The sequence below is a fragment of the Oncorhynchus masou genome, chromosome 20 (genome assembly GCF_036934945.1).
Source record: "Oncorhynchus masou masou isolate Uvic2021 chromosome 20, UVic_Omas_1.1, whole genome shotgun sequence".
Lineage (NCBI taxonomy): Eukaryota > Metazoa > Chordata > Actinopteri > Salmoniformes > Salmonidae > Oncorhynchus > Oncorhynchus masou.
This window is the reverse complement of record NC_088231.1, coordinates 28139574-28158436: the sequence shown is the minus strand read 5'-3', so window position 1 is coordinate 28158436 and position 18863 is coordinate 28139574. Positions and strand designations below refer to the sequence as shown.

The 18863-nt window shown below is 48.8% G+C and overlaps 1 protein-coding gene across 1 annotated transcript in view; it reads right to left on the bottom strand.

Moving 5' to 3' along the window:
* Positions 1–16198, bottom strand: part of LOC135506617 (cGMP-specific 3',5'-cyclic phosphodiesterase-like) — a 46852-nt gene extending 30654 nt beyond the window's left edge. The window contains exons 1-8 of the mRNA XM_064925942.1: positions 15960–16198; positions 13006–13588; positions 12610–12772; positions 9593–9693; positions 7595–7675; positions 6937–7026; positions 6395–6532; positions 845–912 (exon numbers count right to left, since the gene is read on the bottom strand). Coding sequence (XP_064782014.1) covers positions 845–912; positions 6395–6532; positions 6937–7026; positions 7595–7675; positions 9593–9693; positions 12610–12772; positions 13006–13588; positions 15960–16198 — 1463 coding nt within the window. The remainder of the gene's footprint in view (positions 1–844; positions 913–6394; positions 6533–6936; positions 7027–7594; positions 7676–9592; positions 9694–12609; positions 12773–13005; positions 13589–15959) is intronic.
* Positions 16199–18863: the final 2665 nt, after the last annotated feature.

Below are 18863 nucleotides of genomic sequence, written 5' to 3'. Positions count from 1 at the left end.
CAGTCTCTATGGAAACACAGAAATAGAGTGATGCTGCAGTCTCTATGGAAACACAGAAATAGAGTGATGCAACAGCCTCTATGGAAACACAGAAATAGAGTGATGCAACAGTCTCTATGGAAACACAGAAATAGAGTGATGCAACAGCGTCTATGGAAACACAGAAATATAGTGATGCAACAGTCTCTATGGAAACACAGAAATATAGTGATGCAACAGTCTCTATGGAAACACAGAAATATAGTGATGCTACAGTCTCTATGGAAACACAGAATTATAGTGATGCAACAGCCTCTATGGAAACACATAAATATAGTGATGCAACAGCCTCTATGGAAACACATAAATATAGCGATGCAACAGCCTCTATGGAAACACATAAATATAGTGATGTTACAGTCTCTATGGAAACACAGAAATATACATTATTTACATTAACCTGTTGATCAGTGCAAAGCCATCAGTCACAAATACGGTAGAGGAATTCTGGTAACTGTCCCCAAATTACCATGTTATACAGAAGACTCGGTTGGAAGAGTCCTGGAATCATGAAGGAATAAGGAGCAAATTCGGGAATCTTCCAACCAGGATTTTTTGGGGAAAACCCTGAAATCTGGGGATGTCACCGGTATTTTGCCACCTTTGTCCCAATTTAAATATATTGGTATTTGCATGTTTTAGTACAACAAGACAGTCCCAGGTCAACTAAATCAAAACAATAACAGCCGTCATCTCTTAAACACATGACTATGGTCTATAGAATGTATAAATAGCCTGAAACCAAACGCACTGCCGTTGATGTAATGACACAACAGTGATAGGAGAGGAAAACCCTTTCTCGAACCTTTGAAAGATCTGGAACTCTGACCCTTGTTCTTCTCCCTCCATATGGACCAGCCCAGAGAAGGAGTTCTAGAACACAACGGAACAGTAGAACACGTCAACAAGGTTCTACATTTATACAGTTCAGAACTTCCATAGGCCATTAGTAACAACACACAGGTGTGGGAATGGAGGAAAGTCACTCTGGGAACCCACTAAGGGAAAATCCTTGAATTAAAATGATAAAATGTTAAAATAATTACACTGGTTCCACCCCCAGGTTCCCCTCCATTTCCAGCAATGTCCTGAAAACACAACACTAGCCTGGTAAATCCAGAATGAACGCTACGTTCAAATTAAAACCTGCTTATCAGTCTGACCTCCAGCCGATAAACGGGGTTTTGAATGAGACAGGAAATGGTTCAATCAGTGTTCGCTCAGAAACAATGGGAGCGTTTACGACCAAAACCAGACTAATAAGCGATGTAAAGAAATAGTAAAAAACAGAGATCATGCTGGACCCACCCAGATAAAACAATACTGCAGTCAACTAAGAAGAAACAATACTGCAGTCAACTAAGAAGAAACAAACGTTACGTCTTGTGTTTTAATAAACAGAAAGTGGTGTCTTCTGTTTTATAAACCAGAAGGTTATGTTTTGTATTTTATAAACCAGGAAGTTGTGGCTGTGTTTTATAAACCAGGAAGTTATTTGTGTTTTATAAATCAGAAAGTTATGGCTTGTGTTTTATAAACCAGGAAGTTATGTCTTGTGTTTTAAAAACCAGGAAGCTATGGCTTGTGTTTTATAAACCAGGAAGCTATGGCTTGTGTTTTATAAACCAGGAAGTTATGGCTTGTGTTTTATAAACCAGGAAGCTATGGCTTGTGTTTTATAAACCAGAAAGTTATGGCTTGTGTTTTATAAACCAGGAAGTTATGGCTTGTGTTTTATAAACCAGGAAGTTATTTGTGTTTTATAAACCAGGAAGTTATGGCTTGTGTTTTATAAACCAGGAAGTTATTTGTGTTTTATAAACCAGGAAGTTATGTCTTGTATTTTATAAACCAGGAAGTTATGGCTTGTGTTTTATAAACCAGGAAGTTATGTCTTGTGTTTTATAAACCAGGATGTAACGTCTTGTGTTTTATAAACCAGGAATTTATGGCTTGTGTTTTATAAACCAGGAAGTTATGTCTTGTGTTTTATAAACCAGGAAGTTATGTCTTGTGTTTTATAAACCAGGAAGTTATGGCTTGTGTTTTATAAACCAGGAAGCTATGGCTTGTGTTTTATAAACCAGGAAGTTATGGCTTGTGTTTTATAAACCAGGAAGTTATGGCTTGTGTTTTATAAACCAGGAAGTTATGGCTTGTGTTTTATAAACCAGGAAGTTATGGCTTGTGTTTTATAAACCAGGAAGTTATGGCTTGTGTTTTATAAACCAGGAAGTTATGTCTTGTGTTTTATAAACCAGGAAGTTATGGCTTGTGTTTTATAAACCAGGAAGTTATTTGTGTTTTATAAACCAGGAAGTTATTTGTGTTTTATAAACCAGGAAGTTATTTGTGTTTTATAAACCAGGAAGTTGTGTTTTATAAACCAGGAAGTTATTTGTGTTTCATAAACCAGGAAGTTATTTGTGTTTTATGAACCAGGAAGTTATTTGTGTTTTATAAACCAGGAAGTTATTTGTGTTTCATAAACCAGGAAGTTATTTGTGTTTTATAAACCAGGAAGTTATTTGTGTTTCATAAACCAGGAAGATATTTGTGTTTTATAAACCAGGAAGTTATTTGTGTTTCATAAACCAGGAAGTTATTTGTGTTTTATAAACCAGAGTAACTGAAAGCTTCAGAGAGAGAAAACAAGGCAGGTATTTTGTGATGATATTTTTAAAAGAAGCACGACTTATTTAACTCTGTTGCTTCTCACCGACACGTTTACACTTTCATCCTCCCGGTAGAGTTGGGAAAGTTTAGACTAAAAAACAACAGCAGAAAACTGAGATCAAAATCAAACCTTAGACTTCTATACATCATATGTCCCACAAGTTATTGTATTGATTATATAAACCTATCTGATCATTATTTCAGACCAACATGGTAGGGGTTAGGAGATAGTGTTTAGGGGTTAGGAGATAGTGTTTAGGGGTTAGGAGATAGTGGTCAGGGGTTAGGAGCTAGTGGTCAGGGGTTAGGAGATAGTGTTTAGGGGTTAGGAGATAGTGTTTAGGGGTTAGGAGCTAGTGGTCAGGGGTTAGGATATAGTGTTTAGGGATTAGGAGCTAGTGGTCAGGGGTTAGGAGATAGTGTTTAGGGGTTAGGAGCTAGTGTTTAGGGGTTAGGAGCTAGTGGTCAGGGGTTAGGATATAGTGTTTAGGGGTTAGGAGCTAGTGGTCAGGGGTTAGGAGATAGTGTTTAGGGGTTAGGAGCTAGTGTTTAGGGGTTAGGAGCTAGTGGTCAGGGGTTAGGAGATAGTGTTTAGGGGTTAGGAGCTAGTGGGTTAGGAGATAGTGTTTAGGGGGGTTAGGAGATAGTGTTTAGGGGTTAGGAGCTAGTGTTTAGGGGTGTTTAGGGGTTAGGAGCTAGTGGTTAGGGGGTTAGGAGCTAGTGTTTAGGGGTTAGGAGCTAGTGGTCAGGGGTTAGGAGATAGTGTTTAGGGGTTAGGAGCTAGTGTTTGGGGTTAGGAGATAGTGGTTAGGGGTTAGATATAGGTTAGGGGTTAGGAGCTAGTGGTCAGGGGTTAGGAGATAGTGTTTAGGGGTTAGGAGCTAGTGGTTTAGGGGTTAGGAGCTAGTGTTTAGGGGTTAGGAGCTAGTGTTTAGGGGTTAGGAGCTAGTGTTCAGGGGTTAGGAGCTAGTGGTCAGGGGGTTAGGAGCTAGTGGTCAGGGGTTAGGGTGTTTAGGGGTTAGGAGCTAGTGTTTAGGGGTTAGGAGATAGTGGTTAGGGGTTAGGAGCTAGTGGCTGTTAGAGCTAGTGGGGTTAGGAGCTAATGTTTGGTCAGGGGTTAGGGGAGATAGTGTTTAGTGGGGTTAGGAGCTAGTGGTCAGGGGTTAGGAGATAGTGTTTAGGGGTTAGGAGATAGTGTTTAGGGGTTAGGAGCTAGTGTTTAGGGGTTAGGAGCTAGTGGTCAGGGGTTAGAGATAGTGTTTAGGGGTTAGAGCTAGTGGTCAGGGGTTAGGAGATAGTGTTTAGGGGTTAGGAGCTAGTGTTTAGGGGTTAGGAGATAGTGGTTAGGGGTTAGAGCTAGTGGCTAGGGGTTTAGTGTTTAGGGGTTAGGAGCTAGTGTTTAGGGGAGTGTTAGGGGGAGCTAGGTTTAGGTTAGGAGCTAGTGTTTAGGGGTTAGGCTAGTGGTCAGGGGTTAGGAGTGTTTAGGGTTAGGAGCTAGTGGTCAGGGGTTAGGATATAGTGTTTAGGGGTTAGGAGCTAGTGGTCAGGGGTTAGGATATAGTGTTTAGGGGTTAGGAGCTAGTGGTCAGGGGTTAGGAGATAGTGTTTAGGGGTTAGGAGCTAGTGGTCAGGGGTTAGGAGATAGTGTTTAGGGGTAGTGGTCAGGGGTTTAGTGGTTAGGGGTTAGGAGTAGGGGTTAGGAGTTAGGGGTTAGGGTGGTTAGGGGAGCTAGTGTTTAGGGGTTAGGAGATAGTGGTTAGGGGTTAGGAGCTAGTGGCTAGGGGTTAGGAGCTAGTGTTTAGGGGTTAGGAGCTAGTGTTTAGGGGTTAGGAGCTAGTGTTTAGGGGTTAGGAGCTAGTGTTTAGGGGTTAGGAGCTAGTGGTTAGGGGTTAGGAGGTTAGGAGCTGTGGTTAGGGGTTAGGAGCTAGTGTTTAGGGGTTAGGAGCTAGTGTTTAGGGGTTAGGAGCTAGTGGTCAGGGGTTAGGAGATAGTGTTTAGGGGTTAGGAGCTAGTGTTTAGGGGTTAGGAGCTAGTGGTCAGGGGTTAGGAGATAGTGTTTAGGGGTTAGGAGCTAGTGGTCAGGGGTTAGGAGATAGTGTTTAGGGGTTAGGAGCTAGTGTTTAGGGGTTAGGAGCTAGTTAGGGGAGAGATAGTGTTTAGGGGTTAGGAGCTAGTGGTCAGGGGTTAGGAGATAGTGTTTAGGGGGTTAGGAGCTATAGTGTTTAGGGGTTAGGAGCTAGTGTTTAGGGGTTAGGAGCTAGTGTTTAGGGGTTAGGAGCTAGTGGTTAGGGGTTAGGAGCTAGTGGTCAGGGGTTAGGAGATAGTGTTTAGGGGTTAGGAGCTAGGAGCTAGTGTTTAGGGTTTAGGAGATAGTGGTTAGGGGTTAGGAGCTAGTGGTTAGGGGTTAGGAGCTAGGTTAGGGGTTAGATAGTGTTTAGGAGTTAGGAGCTAGTGTTCAGGGGTTAGGAGCTAGTGGTCAGGGGTTAGGAGATAGTGTTTAGGGGTTAGGAGCTAGTGTTTAGGGGTTAGGAGATAGTGGTTAGGGGTTAGGAGCTAGTGGCTAGGGGTTAGGAGCTAGTGTTTAGGGGTTAGGAGCTAGTGTTTAGGGGTTAGGAGCCAGTGTTTAGGGGTTAGGAGCGAGTGGTCAGGGGTTAGGAGATAGTGGTCAGGGTTAGGAGATAGTGTTTAGGGGTTAGCTCGTGCCTAGGGGTTAGAGCTAGTGGCTAGTGTGGTTAGGGGCTAGTGTTTAGGAGCTAGTGCAGGGGGTTGGGAGCTAGTGTTTAGGGGTTAGATGTTAGGGGCTAGGAGCTGAGATAGTGGGTTTAGGGGTTAGGAGCTAGGGTTAGGGGTTAAGATCTAGTGGTTAGGGGTTAGGAGCTATGTTAGCTAGGAGCTGGTTAGGAGCTAGTGGTTAGGGGTTGAGCTAGTGGTTAGGAGCTAGTGGTTAGTTCATAGGGTTAGGGGCATAGGGCTAGGGGCAGGGGGGGTTAGGGGACTAGACCTAGGGGTTAGGGGGGGTTAGGGACTAGGGGTTAGAGGTTAGGGGCTAGGAGTTCGGGGTCAGGGGACTAGACCTAGGGGTTAGGTGCTAGGGGTTAGGAGCTAGTGGTTAGGAGCTAGGGATTAGGAGCTATAGGTTAGGAGCTTGGGGTTAGGGGCTAGGGGTTAAGAGCTAGGAGTTAGGGGCTAGGGGTTAGGAGCTAGGGGTTAGGAGCTAGGGGTTAGGTGCTAGGGATTAGGAGCTAGGGGTTCGGGGCTAGGGGTTAGGAGCTAGGGGTTAGGTGCTAGGGGTTAGGAGCTATAGGTTAGGAGCTAGGGGTTAGGGGCTAGGGGTTAGGTGCTAAGGGTTAGGTGCTAGGGGTTCGGTGCTAAGGGTTAGGGGCTAGGGGTTAGGAGCTAGGGGTTAGGGGTTAGGGGCTAGGGGTTAGGGGTTAGGGGCTAGGGGTTAGGTGCTAAGGGTTAGGTGCTATGGGTTCGGTGCTAAGGGTTAGGGGCTAGGGGTTAGGAGCTAGGGGTTAGGGATTAGGAGCTATAGGTTAGGAGCTAGGGGTTAGGGGCTAGGGGTTAGGGGTCGGCAGAGTTGTCTTAGAATAGAATCAGTAATTTCTCTCAAACTGTCAGTGTAATAGGGAGACTGTCTCTCCTAAAGAACAGGATATGACATCATAGTGGTGGTTACCTTGGGCCTGTCCCTGGCGATGAAAATGGTACAGTACTGAGCCCGTGCGAAAGGCAGGATGGTGGCGGCCATCTTGCCCAGGAGATTCTCCATTGACTTCTGTTCCTCTGACAGCAGCCTGGCCAGGGTCAACAACACCTGATACACACACACACACACACAGAGAGATACACACACACACACACACACACCACACAGATACACACACATACACACACACACACACACACACCACACAGAGATACACACACACACACCACACACACACACACACACAGTATACACACACACACACACACACACACACACACACACACACACACACACACACACACACACACACACACACACACATACACACAAACACACACACACACACACACACACACACACACACACACACACACAAACACACACACACACACACACACACACACACACACACACACACACACACACACACACACACACACACACACACACACGTGAAGAGATATAACACGATGGTCGAATGATGATTGATTGATTGATTTCTTAGCTACCTGGCATCGGTTGGCTTCCTGTCTGGAACTCTCAAACAGCTGAACATTGTCCAGGACCAGCCCGAGCAGACCCATGTGACAGGCCAGGACCTATCACAGAGCAGATGCACACATTAACAGCCTATCACTGGTCAGAGTCACTCATCAACAGCCCATCACTGGTCAGAGTCACTCATCAACAGCCAATCACTGGTCAGAGTCACTCATCAACAGCCTATCACTGTTCAGAGTCACTCATCAACAGCCTATCACTGGTCAGAGTCACTCATCAACAGCCAATCACTGGTCAGAGTCACTCATCAACAGCCTATCACTGTTCAGAGTCACTCATCAACAGCCTATCACTGGTCAGAGTCACTCATCAACAGCCAATCACTGGTCAGAGTCACTCATCAACAGCCTATCACTGTTCAGAGTCACTCATCAACAGCCTATCACTGGTCAGAGTCACTCATCAACAGCCTATCACTGGTCAGAGTCACTCATCAACAGCCTATCACTGGTCAGAGTCACTCATCAACAGCCAATCACTGGATCATTCGCTTCAACAAGCCGATCATACTAGAGGTTCACCCACTAACAGCCAATTATACTACAGTTCATACTATTGTTAAACAGCCAATAACAAACAGACAGACAGACAGACAGACAGACAGACCTTCTCATCCTGGTCTGTGAACAGAGAACCCTGCACATCATCACTGATCCTCTTGTTCAGCACCAGAGCTGCTCCTAGAACCTAGAGGAGGGGCAGGAGGGAGAGGGAGAGGGGGGGAGAGGAGGAGGAGGAGGGAGAAGAGGAGGGGGAGAGGGGGAGAGGAGGAGGAGGAGGGAGAAGAGGAGGGGGGAGAGGAGGAGGAGGAGGGAGAAGAGGAGGGGGGAGAGGGAGGAGGAGTGGGGAGAGGAGGAGGAGGGAGAGAAGAAGGAGGAGGGGGAAGAGGAGGGGGAGAGGAGGAGGGAGAAGAGGGGGGGGAGAGGAGGAGGAGGAGGGGAGGAGGAGGAGGAGGGAGAGAAGAAGGATGAGGGAGAAGAGGAGGGGAGAGGAGGGGGGGAGGAGGAGGAGGAAGAAGAGGAGGGGGGAGTGGAGGAGAGGGAAAGGGGGAGAGGAGGAGGAGGAGGGAGAAGAGGAGGGGGAGAGGAAAGGGAGGGAGAAGAGGAGGGGGAGGAGGAGAGGAGGAGTGAGGAGGAGGAGGAGGAGGGAGAGAAGGAGGAGGGAGAAGAGGAGCTGGGGAGAGGGAGGAGGAGTGGGGAGAGGAGGAGGAGGGAGAGAAGGAGGAGGAGGGAGAAGAGGAGGGGGGAGAGGAGGAGGAGTGGGGAGAGGGAGGAGGAGGGAGAGAAGGAGGAGGGAGAGGGAGAAGAGGAGGGGGAGAGGAGGAGGAGGAGGGAGAAGAGGAGGGGGGGGAGAGGAGGAGGGGGAGAGGAGGAGGAGGAAGAGGAAGGAGGGGGAGAGGAGGGAGAGGAAGGGGGAGAGGGAGGAGGAGGAGGGAGAGAGGGAGGGGAGAGGAGGGAGGAGGAGGAGGGAGGGAGAGAGGAGGGGGAGAGGAGGAGGAGTGGGAGAGAGGAGGAGGGAGAGGAAGGAGGAGGAGGGAGAAGAGGAGGGGGGAGAGGAGGAGGAGGAGGGAGAGAGGAGGGGGGAGAGGAGGAGGAGGGGGAGAGGAGGAGGAGGAGGAAGAAGAGGAGGGGAGAGGAGGGAGAGAGGAGGGAGAGAGGAGGAGGGGGAGAGGAGGGAGGAGGAAGAAGAGGAGGGGGAGAGAGGGAGGGAGAAGAGGAGGGGGAGAGGAGGAGGGGGGAGAGGAGGGAGGAGGAAGGAGGAGGGGGGAGAGGGAGGAGGAGGAGGAGGGAGAAGAGGAGGGGAGAGGAGGAGGAGTGGGGAGAGGAGGAGGAGGGAGAGAAGGAGGAGGAGGGAGAAGAGGAAGGAGGGGGGAGGAGGAGGAGGAGGGAGAAGAGGAGGGGGAGGGAGGAGGAGGAGGGAGAAGAGGAGGGGGAGAGGAGGAGGAGTGGGGGAGAGGAGGAGGAGGGAGAGAGAGGAGGGGGAGAGGAGGAGGAGGAGGGAGAGAGGAGGGGGAGAGGAGAGAGGAGGAGGAGGGAGAAGAGGAGGGGGAGAGGAGGAGGAGTGGGGAGAGGAGGAGGAGGGAGAGAAGGAGGAGGAGGGAGAGAGGAGGAGGGGGGAGAGGAGGAGGAGGGAGGGAGAAGAGGAGGGGGAGAGGAGGAGGGGAGAGAGGAGGAGGGGGAGAGGAGGAGGAGGAAGAAGAGGAGGGGGAGAGGAGGGAGAGGGAAAGGGGGGGGAGAGGAGGAGGAGGAGGGAGAAGAGGAGGGGGAGAGGAGGAGGAGGAGGGAGGAGAGGAGGGGGAGAGAGGAGGAGGAGGGGGAGAGGAGGAGGAGGGAGAGAAGGAGGAGGAGGGAGAAGAGGAGGGGGAGAGGAGGAGGGGGAGAGGAGGAGGAGGGAGGGAGAAGAGGATGGGGGAGAGGAGGGAGAGGGAGAGGGGGGGAGAGAGAGACATAATTTTGGGGGGGGTAATATAGAGAGGGGGGGGGTAGAGAGAAAAGAGGAAGACGGATAAACAATGACGTACATTTGAACAAGATATGGAATGTCAGTTTACTTCCAGAGTTGATAGAAGAATTGGAATTCCCCCCCCATCTCCATGATGCTCACCTCCTGTCTGCTGTTCTTAACCGGGACGCTCAGGACACTCTTGAGTTTGAATCCTGCCACCTGGTCTGTGGAGAACCTGGGGTCCTGGAGGAGAGACACAACTTTTCATTTATAAAAATGTATTGTACATGTATTTAGTAGATCGTCCACTCAGTAACATCTCCCCTCCTCCCCCCTCCTCCCCCTCCTCCCCCCTGAGGTAAACCACTGAGAGGAGACACAGACTGTCCTCCTCCTCCCCCTCCTCCCTCCACCTCCCCTCTACCTGAGGTAAACCACTGAGAGAGGAAGGAGGAGGGAGATCGGGGTTCCTGTCTGTCTGTCTGTCATGTAGCCCAATGAAGGCTGCTGTCTGTCTGTCTGTCTGTCTGTCATGTAGCCCAATGAAGGCTGCTGTCTGTCTGTCTGTCCGTCTGTCCGTCCGTCCGTCCGTCCGTCCGTCCGTCCGTCCGTCCGTCCGTCCGTCCGTCCGTCTGTCTGTCTGTCTGTCTGTCTGTCATGTAGCCCAATGAAGGCTGCTGTCTGTCCGTCTGTCCGTCCGTCCGTCCGTCCGTCCGTCCGTCCGTCCGTCCGTCCGTCTGTCTGTCTGTCTGTCTGTCTGTCATGTAGCCCAATGAAGGCTGCTGTCTGTCCGTCCGTCCGTCCGTCCGTCCATCTGTCTGTCTGTCTGTCTGTCTGTCATGTAGCCCAATGAAGGCTGCTGTCTGTCTGTCTGTCCGTCCGTCCGTCCGTCCGTCCGTCCGTCCGTCCGTCCGTCCGTCCGTCCGTCCGTCTGTCTGTCTGTCATGTAGCCCAATGAAGGCTGCTGTCTGTCTGTCTGTCCGTCTGTCCGTCCGTCCGTCCGTCCGTCCGTCTGTCTGTCTGTCTGTCATGTAGCCCAATGAAGGCTGCTGTCTGTCCGTCTGTCCGTCCGTCCGTCCGTCCGTCCGTCCGTCCGTCTGTCTGTCTGTCTGTCTGTCTGTCTGTCTGTCATGTAGCCCAATGAAGGCTGCTGTCTGTCCGTCCGTCCGTCCGTCCGTCTGTCTGTCTGTCTGTCTGTCTGTCTGTCATGTAGCCCAATGAAGGCTGCTGTCTGTCCGTCTGTCCGTCCGTCCGTCCGTCCGTCCGTCCGTCTGTCTGTCTGTCTGTCTGTCTGTCATGTAGCCTAATGAAGGCTGCTGTCTGTCTGTCTGTCCGTCCGTCCGTCCGTCCGTCCGTCCGTCCGTCTGTCTGTCTGTCTGTCTGTCATGTAGCCCAATGAAGGCTGCTGTCTGTCCGTCTGTCCGTCTGTCCGTCCGTCCGTCCGTCTGTCTGTCTGTCATGTAGCCTAATGAAGGCTGCTGTCTGTCTGTCTGTCTGTCTGTCAACCTAAGAAAGAAATTGAGAAACTTGTCCAACCCAAAACATAGAGACCCAGAAAACCTAAAAGTCTAAGCCTTCACTATGGTGGATCACTAAAACAATACAGAAATACACTATGGAAAAAGAAGGAACAGCACGTCAGAAACCAGCTCAATGACTCTAACCACTTCTGTGAGAACTAGAAAAGTAATTTATCTTTCTCTCTTATCCAGAGAGATTTACAGTAGTGTGTCATTTATCAGACTCTCTCATCCAGAGAGATTTACAGTAGTGAGTCATTTATCAGACTCTCTCATCCAGAGAGATTTACAGTAGTGAGTCATTTATCAGACTCTCTTATCCAGAGAGATTTACAGTAGTGAGTCATTTATCAGACTCTCTCACCCAGAGAGATTTACAGTAGTGTGTCATTTATACACACAACAAATTCCAATTGGCTATACTAAAACTCTTTAACATCATTCTTAGCTCTGGCATCTTCCCCAATATTTGGAACCAAGGACTGATCACCCCAATCCACAAAAGTGGAGACAAATTTGTCCCCAATAACTACCGTGGAATATGCGTCAACAGCAACCTTGGGAAAATCCTCTGCATTATCATTAATAGCAGACTCGTACATTTTCTCAGTGAAAACAATGTACTGAGCAAATGTCAAATTGGCTTTTTACAAAATTACTGTACGACAGACCACGTATTCACCCTGAATGAGAAGCAAACAAACCAAAACAAAGGCAAAGTCTTCTCATGCTTCGTTGATAATTTTTTTTTTTAAAGACTCAATTTGGGATGAGGATCTGCTATACAAATTGACGGAAAGTGGAAAGCTTTGACTATGTACAGACTCAGTGAGCTTAGCCTTGCTATTGAGAAAGGCCGACATGGCTCTCAAGAGAAGACAGGCTATGTACAGACTCAGTGAGCATAGCCTTGCTATTGAGAAAGGCCGCCGTAGTCAGACATGGCTCTCAAGAGAAGACAGGCTATGTACAGACTCAGTGAGCAGAGCCCTGCTATTGAGAAAGGTTGACATGGCTCTCAAGAGAAGACAGGCTATGTACAGACTCAGTGAGCAGAGCCTTGCTATTGAGAAAGGCCGCCGTAGGCAGACAGACTATGTACAGACTCAGTGAGCATATCCTTGCTATTGAGAAAGGCTGCCGTAGGCAGACATGGCTCTCAAGAGAAGACAGGCTATGTGCACACTGCCCACAAAATGAGGTGGAAACTGAGCTGTACTTCCTAACCTCCTGCCCAATGTATGACCATATTAGAGAGACATATTTCCCTCAGATTACACAGATCCACAACGAATTCAAAAAACAAATCCAATGTTGATAAACTCCCATATCTACTGGGTAAAATACCACGGTGTGACATCACAGCAGCAAGATTTGTGACCTGTTGCCACGAGAAAAGGGCAACCAGTGAAGAACAAACACCATTTTAAATGCAACCCATATCTATGTTTATTTATTTTCCCTTTTGTACTTTAACTATTTGCCCATCGTTACAACACTGTACATAGACATAATTTGACATTTGAAATGTCTTTATTATTGTGTAACATTTGTGAGTCTAATGTTTACTGTTAATTGTATTGTTTATTTCACTATTTTATCTATTTCACTCCCATTGAATTGAATTAAGAGAGAAGTAGACATTGTTTACCCCACAGACGTCTCCTGTCATGTTCATAGGCATCCCTGTGGCAACTACATATCCCAGGATGCCCTTCACCAGCTCCTGGTGGGCATGGTTGCTGGAAGACTCTTCCCTCACGCAGCCCGGCGTCGTCAGGGAAACCACCTGGACCAATCCCCTACATCCATCCTGGTCCTGGAGGAACAACAGAAAGAATCAATCAATCAACCAACTAATCAATGAATCAACCAACCAATCATCAAGCCAATTAACCAGCCAATCAATGAATCAATAAATGTAAGTCAATCAATATGTCAATCAACCAACTAATCAATGAATCAGCCAACCAATCATCAAGCCAATCAACCAGCCGATCAATCAACCAACCAATCAATCAACCAGCCATAAGGAGCTAACAGCAGTAGTACCTGTCGGAGCAGAGACAGAGAGCAGCGTTCTGCCCACACCACCTCTATAGCATGTTGCAGGGCCCCCTGGCAGAGCTCCGCCACAGAGCCTATCCTCCCAGAGCCTCCAGCCAGTATCTTCATCATCCAGTCACAGCCCTCACCTCGCCCACAGGGCTCACCTCGCCCACAAGGCTCACCTCGCCCACAGGATCTAGTCCTCCTCGGAGAGCGGGGTGAGGAGTGGGGTGAGGAGCGGGGTGAGGAGCGGGGTGAGCTGGGGGAGTGGGGACAGCGAAGGGAGCGAGAAGAAACGGTGGAGTGGGGGGAGCGAGGGGTACGGGGGGAGCAACTGCCCGCCTTCTCGAGGAGGAGGGGGTCGCCCCACTGGGGGGTGGAAAGGGTAGAAGTCTGGTGAGGGGGGGATTGGGGCAGGGAGGGGATGGAGGTGGAGATCCGGAGGGAGGGGCTGGACAGGGCGAAAGAGTCCCGGCCGCGGCCCAGAAGGAGCATCCTGGAGCTGGGGTCGGACGGAGACCTGCTGGGCCCTCTGGAGGACTGAGGAGAGGGTAGCGTATCCACGAACCAGCCTCCCACCATCTCCCTGACACACACACACACACACACACAGTGTATCTTAATGACAGCACTGCATAGCTGTACCCATGTATCAACTCATCATCAAACCATTAATTAGTGGAATCAGGTGTGTAGTTCTAGGGCAAAAAGACCAGGATGAGGAAACACTGCCCTATATAGAGCACTGTTTTAACCAGGATGAGGAAAAACTGCCCTATATAGAGCACTGTTTAGACCAGGATGAGGAAACACTGCCCTATATAGAGCACTGTTTTAACCAGGATGAGGAAACACTGCCCTATATAGAGCACTATTTAGACCAGGATGAGGAAACACTGCCCTATATAGAGCACTGTTTTAACCAGGATGAGGAAACACTGCCCTATATAGAGCACTGTTTTAACCAGGATTAGGAAACACTGCCCTATATAGAGCACTGTTTTAACCGGGATGAGGAAACACTGCCCTATATAGAGCACTGTTTAGACCAGGATGAGGAAACACTGCCCTATATGGAGCACTATTTAGACCAGGATGAAGAAGCACGTCCCTATATAGAGCACTATTTAGACCAGGATGAAGAAATACTGCCCTATATAGAGCACTATTTAGACCAGGATGAAGAAACACTGCCCTATATAGAGCACTATTTAGACCAGGATGAAGAAACACTGCCCTATATAGAGCACTATTTAGACCAGGATGAAGAAATACTGCCCTATATAGAGCACTATTTAGACCAGGATGAAGAAATACTGCCCTATATAGAGCACTATTTAGACCAGGATGAAGAAACACTGCCCTATATAGAGCACTCTTTAGACCAGGATGAAGAAACACTGCCCTATATAGAGCACTCTTTAGACCAGGATGAAGAAATACTGCCCTACATAGAACACTATTTAGACCAGGATAAAGAAACACTTCCCTATATAGAGCACTATTTAGACCAGGATGAAGAAACACGTCCCTATATAGAGCACTATTTAGACCAGGATGAAGAAACACTGCCCTATATAGAGCACTATTTAGACCAGGATGAAGAAACACTGCCCTATATAGAGCACTATTTAGACCAGGATGAAGAAATACTGCCCTATATAGAGCACTATTTAGACCAGGATGCAGAAACACTGCCCTACATAGAACACTATTTAGACCAGGATAAAGAAACACTTCCCTATATAGAGCACTATTTTAACCAGGATGAGGAAACACTGCCCTATATAGAGCACTATTTTAACCAGGATGGAGATACACTGCCCTAAATGGAGCACTATTTTAACCAGGATGAGGAAACACTGCCCTATATAGAGCACTATTTAGACCAGGATGAGGAAACACTGCCCTATATAGAGCACTATTTAGACCAGGATGAGGAAACACTGCCCTATATAGAGCACTGTTTTAACCAGGATTAGGAAACACTGCCCTATATAGAGCACTGTTTTAACCGGGATGAGGAAACACTGCCCTATATAGAGCACTGTTTAGACCAGGATGAGGAAACACTGCCCTATATGGAGCACTATTTTAACCAGGATGAAGATACACTGCCCTATATAGAGCACTATTTAGACCAGGATGAAGAAACACTGCAATATATAGAGCACTATTTAGACCAGGATGAAGAAACACTGCCCTATATAGAGCACTATTTTAACCAGGATGAGGAAACACTGCCCTGTATAGAGCACTATTTAGACCAGGATGAGGAAACACTGCCCTATATAGAGCACTGTTTTAACCAGGATGAGGAAACACTGCCCTGTATAGAGCACTCTTTAGACCAGGATGAAGAAATACTGCCCTACATAGAACACTATTTAGACCAGGATAAAGAAACACTTCCCTATATAGAGCACTATTTTAACCAGGATGAGGAAACACTGCCCTGTATAGAGCACTCTTTAGACCAGGATGAAGAAACACTGCCCTATATAGAGCACTATTTTAACCAGGATGAGGAAACACTGCCCTATATAGAGCACTATTTAGACCAGGATGAAGAAACACTGCCCTATATAGAGCACTCTTTAGACCAGGATGAAGAAATACTGCCCTACATAGAACACTATTTAGACCAGGATAAAGAAACACTTCCCTATATAGAGCACTATTTTAACCAGGATGAGGAAACACTGCCCTGTATAGAGCACTATTTTGACGAAGACCAGGATGAAGATACACTGCCCTATATGGAGCACTATTTTAACCAGGATGAGGAAACACTGCCCTATATAGAGCACTATTTGGACCAGGATGAGGAAACACTGCCCTATTGTATATAGAGCACTATTCTGACCAGGATGAGGAAACACTGCCCTATATAGAGCACTATTTTGACGAAGACCAGGATAAAGAAACACACTTTCAACATCTCATCAAGTTGTTACCTGGACGAATGATCATCCAGCCAAACCTCCACCCTGTCGCTGTCCGCTCCGCTCCCAAACCCCCATCGATGTGTCTTGGTCCGACGGCTCCAGAGCGGCGAGAAAAACCAACCAGCGCTGGTCACCGCGGGTTGTTCCCTTCCGCCCGGGCAGGGAGAGCCGGAAGGAGAGGAAGTGTCGGGAGTCACTCCATCCGAGGCCATCTGCTCCTGCAGCGGTTCGGACTGGAGGCAGGGCATACCGTCCGACAAGTAGCTTGAAAACAGGTCCCTTAAACTCAGATTGAGCGACGGGAGGCCACCTCCATTATTAACAGACCCGTTCGGAATCAGAGACTGAGAACAACGTGGAGCAGAGGACGTCTTGAGCCTACAGAGCACGCTCACGATGAGAGAGACAGACAGAGAGACAGTCACCGCTTTCAGAGCTCACCCATTATCCTATCAGCTATTGGAGAAACCCAGAGGGAGATATATTTAGGTTAACCTAATCCTGGAGGCCTTGATTTAAGGCCGCGAGCTGGCATCGCCCAGGGGTTTTATTCAGTAGGAACATTCAAGGAACGGATTAGCGGCCGATTTGGAGCTGGGACTATTAAGGACACTGAACCCACAGGGTTCCCCGAGCCAGGCTTGGAGTCCCTCCTAGTGGCCCTCCCTCTTTCCCCTTCCTCTCCATGTTGGCCCTCCCTCTGTCCCCTTCCTGTCCATGTTGGCCCTCCCTCTGTCCCCTTCCTCTCCATGTTGGTCCTCCCTCTATCCCCTTCCTCCCCACGCTGCTCCTCATCCCCTCCCTCCCTCTCTCCCCTTCCTCCCCACGCTGCTCCTGCTCCCCTCCCTCCCTCTCTCCCCTTCCTCCCCACGCTGCTCCTCATCCCCTCCCTCCCTCTGTCCCCTTCCTCTCCATGTTGGTCCTCCCTCTATCCCCTTCCTCTCCATGTTGGTCCTCCCTCTATCCCCTTCCTCTCCATGTTGGTCCTCCCTCTGTCCCCTTCCTCTCCATGTTGGTCCTCCCTCTCTCCCCTTCCTCTCCATGTTGGCCCTCCCTCTGTCCCCTTCCTCCCCACGCTGCTCCTCATCCCCTCCCTCTGTCCCCTTCCTCTCCATGTTGGTCCTCCCTCTGTCCCCTTCCTCTCCATGTTGGTCCTCCCTCTCTCCCCTTCCTCTCCATGTTGGCCCTCCCTCTGTCCCCTTCCTCCCCACGCTGCTCCTCATCCCCTCCCTCTGTCCCCTTCCTCTCCATGTTGGTCCTCCCTCTGTCCCCTTCCTCTCCATGTTGGTCCTCCCTCTGTCCCCTTCCTCTCCATGTTGGTCCTCCCTCTATCCCCTTCCTCTCCATGTTGGCCCTCCCTCTGTCCCCTTCCTCTCCATGTTGGTCCTCCCTCTCTCCCCTTCCTCCCCACGCTGCTCCTCATCCCCTCCCTCCCTCTTTCCCCTTCCTCCCCACGCTGCTCCTCATCCCCTCCCTCCCTCTCTCCCCTTCCTCCCCACGCTGCTCCTGCTCCCCTCCCTCTCCACACCTCCCCACTCTGCTCCTCCTCTCCTCCCTCTCCACACCTCCCCACTCTGCTCCTCCTCTCCTCCCTCTCCACACCTCCCCACTCTGCTCCTCCTCTCCTCAATACTGCAGAAGGAAGCCCAGAATCATGACCTGAAGAGAGAGTTCTGGGTGACCATGGCAACAAGGACAGGGTCAAGGTGGTGAGTTCTGGGTGACCATGGCAACAAGGACATGGTCAATGTGGTGCTGATCTTTGGCAACCATAATTCTATTTTAGAGGATCTATAATCTACTCTCCAGGAAGACTACAGATCTAGGATCAGCCTCTAACTGCCTCTACCAGACAGTCCTCTATCTCTCTCTAACAGACAGTCCTCTATCTCTCTCTACCAGACAGTCCTCTATCTCTCTCTGACAGACAGTCCTCTATCTCCCTCTACCAGACAGTCCTCTATCTCTCTCTGACAGACAGTCCTCTATCTCTCTCTGACAGTCCTCTATCTCTCTCTAACAGACAGTCCTCTATCTCTCTAACAGACAGTCCTCTATCTCTCTCTACCAGACAGTCCTCTATCTCTCTCTACCAGACAGTCCTCTATCTCTCTCTAACAGACAGTCCTCTATCTCTCTCTAACAGACAGTCCTCTATCTCTCTCTGACAGACAGTCCTCTATCTCTCTCTACCAGACAGTCCTCTATCTCTCTCTGACAGTCCTCTATCTCTCTCTACCAGACAGTCCTCTATCTCTCTCTAACAGACAGTCCTCTATCTCTCTCTAACAGACAGTCCTCTATCTCTCTCTAACAGACAGTCCTCTATCTCTCTCTACCAGACAGTCCTCTATCTCTCTCTAACAGACAGTCCTCTATCTCTCTCTACCAGACAGTCCTCTATCTCTCTCTACCAGACAGTCCTCTATCTCTCTCTGACAGTCCTCTATCTCTCTCTACCAGACAGTCCTCTATCTCTCTAACAGACAGTCCTCTATCTCTCTCTAACAGACAGTCCTCTATCTCTCTCTAACAGACAGTCCTCTATCTCTCTCTACCAGACAGTCCTCTATCTCTCTCTAACAGACTGTCCTCTATCTCTCTCTACCAGACAGTCCTCTATCTCTCTCTACCAGACAGTCCTCTATCTCTCTCTGACAGTCCTCTATCTCTCTCTACCAGACAGTCCTCTATCTCTCTAACAGACAGTCCTCTATCTCTCTCTAACAGACAGTCCTCTATCTCTCTCTAACAGACAGTCCTCTATCTCTCTCTACCAGACAGTCCTCTATCTCTCTCTACCAGACAGTCCTCTATCTCTCTACCAGACAGTCCTCTATCTCTCTCTACCAGACAGTCCTCTATCTCTCTCTGACAGTCCTCTATCTCTCTCTAACAGACAGTCCTCTATCT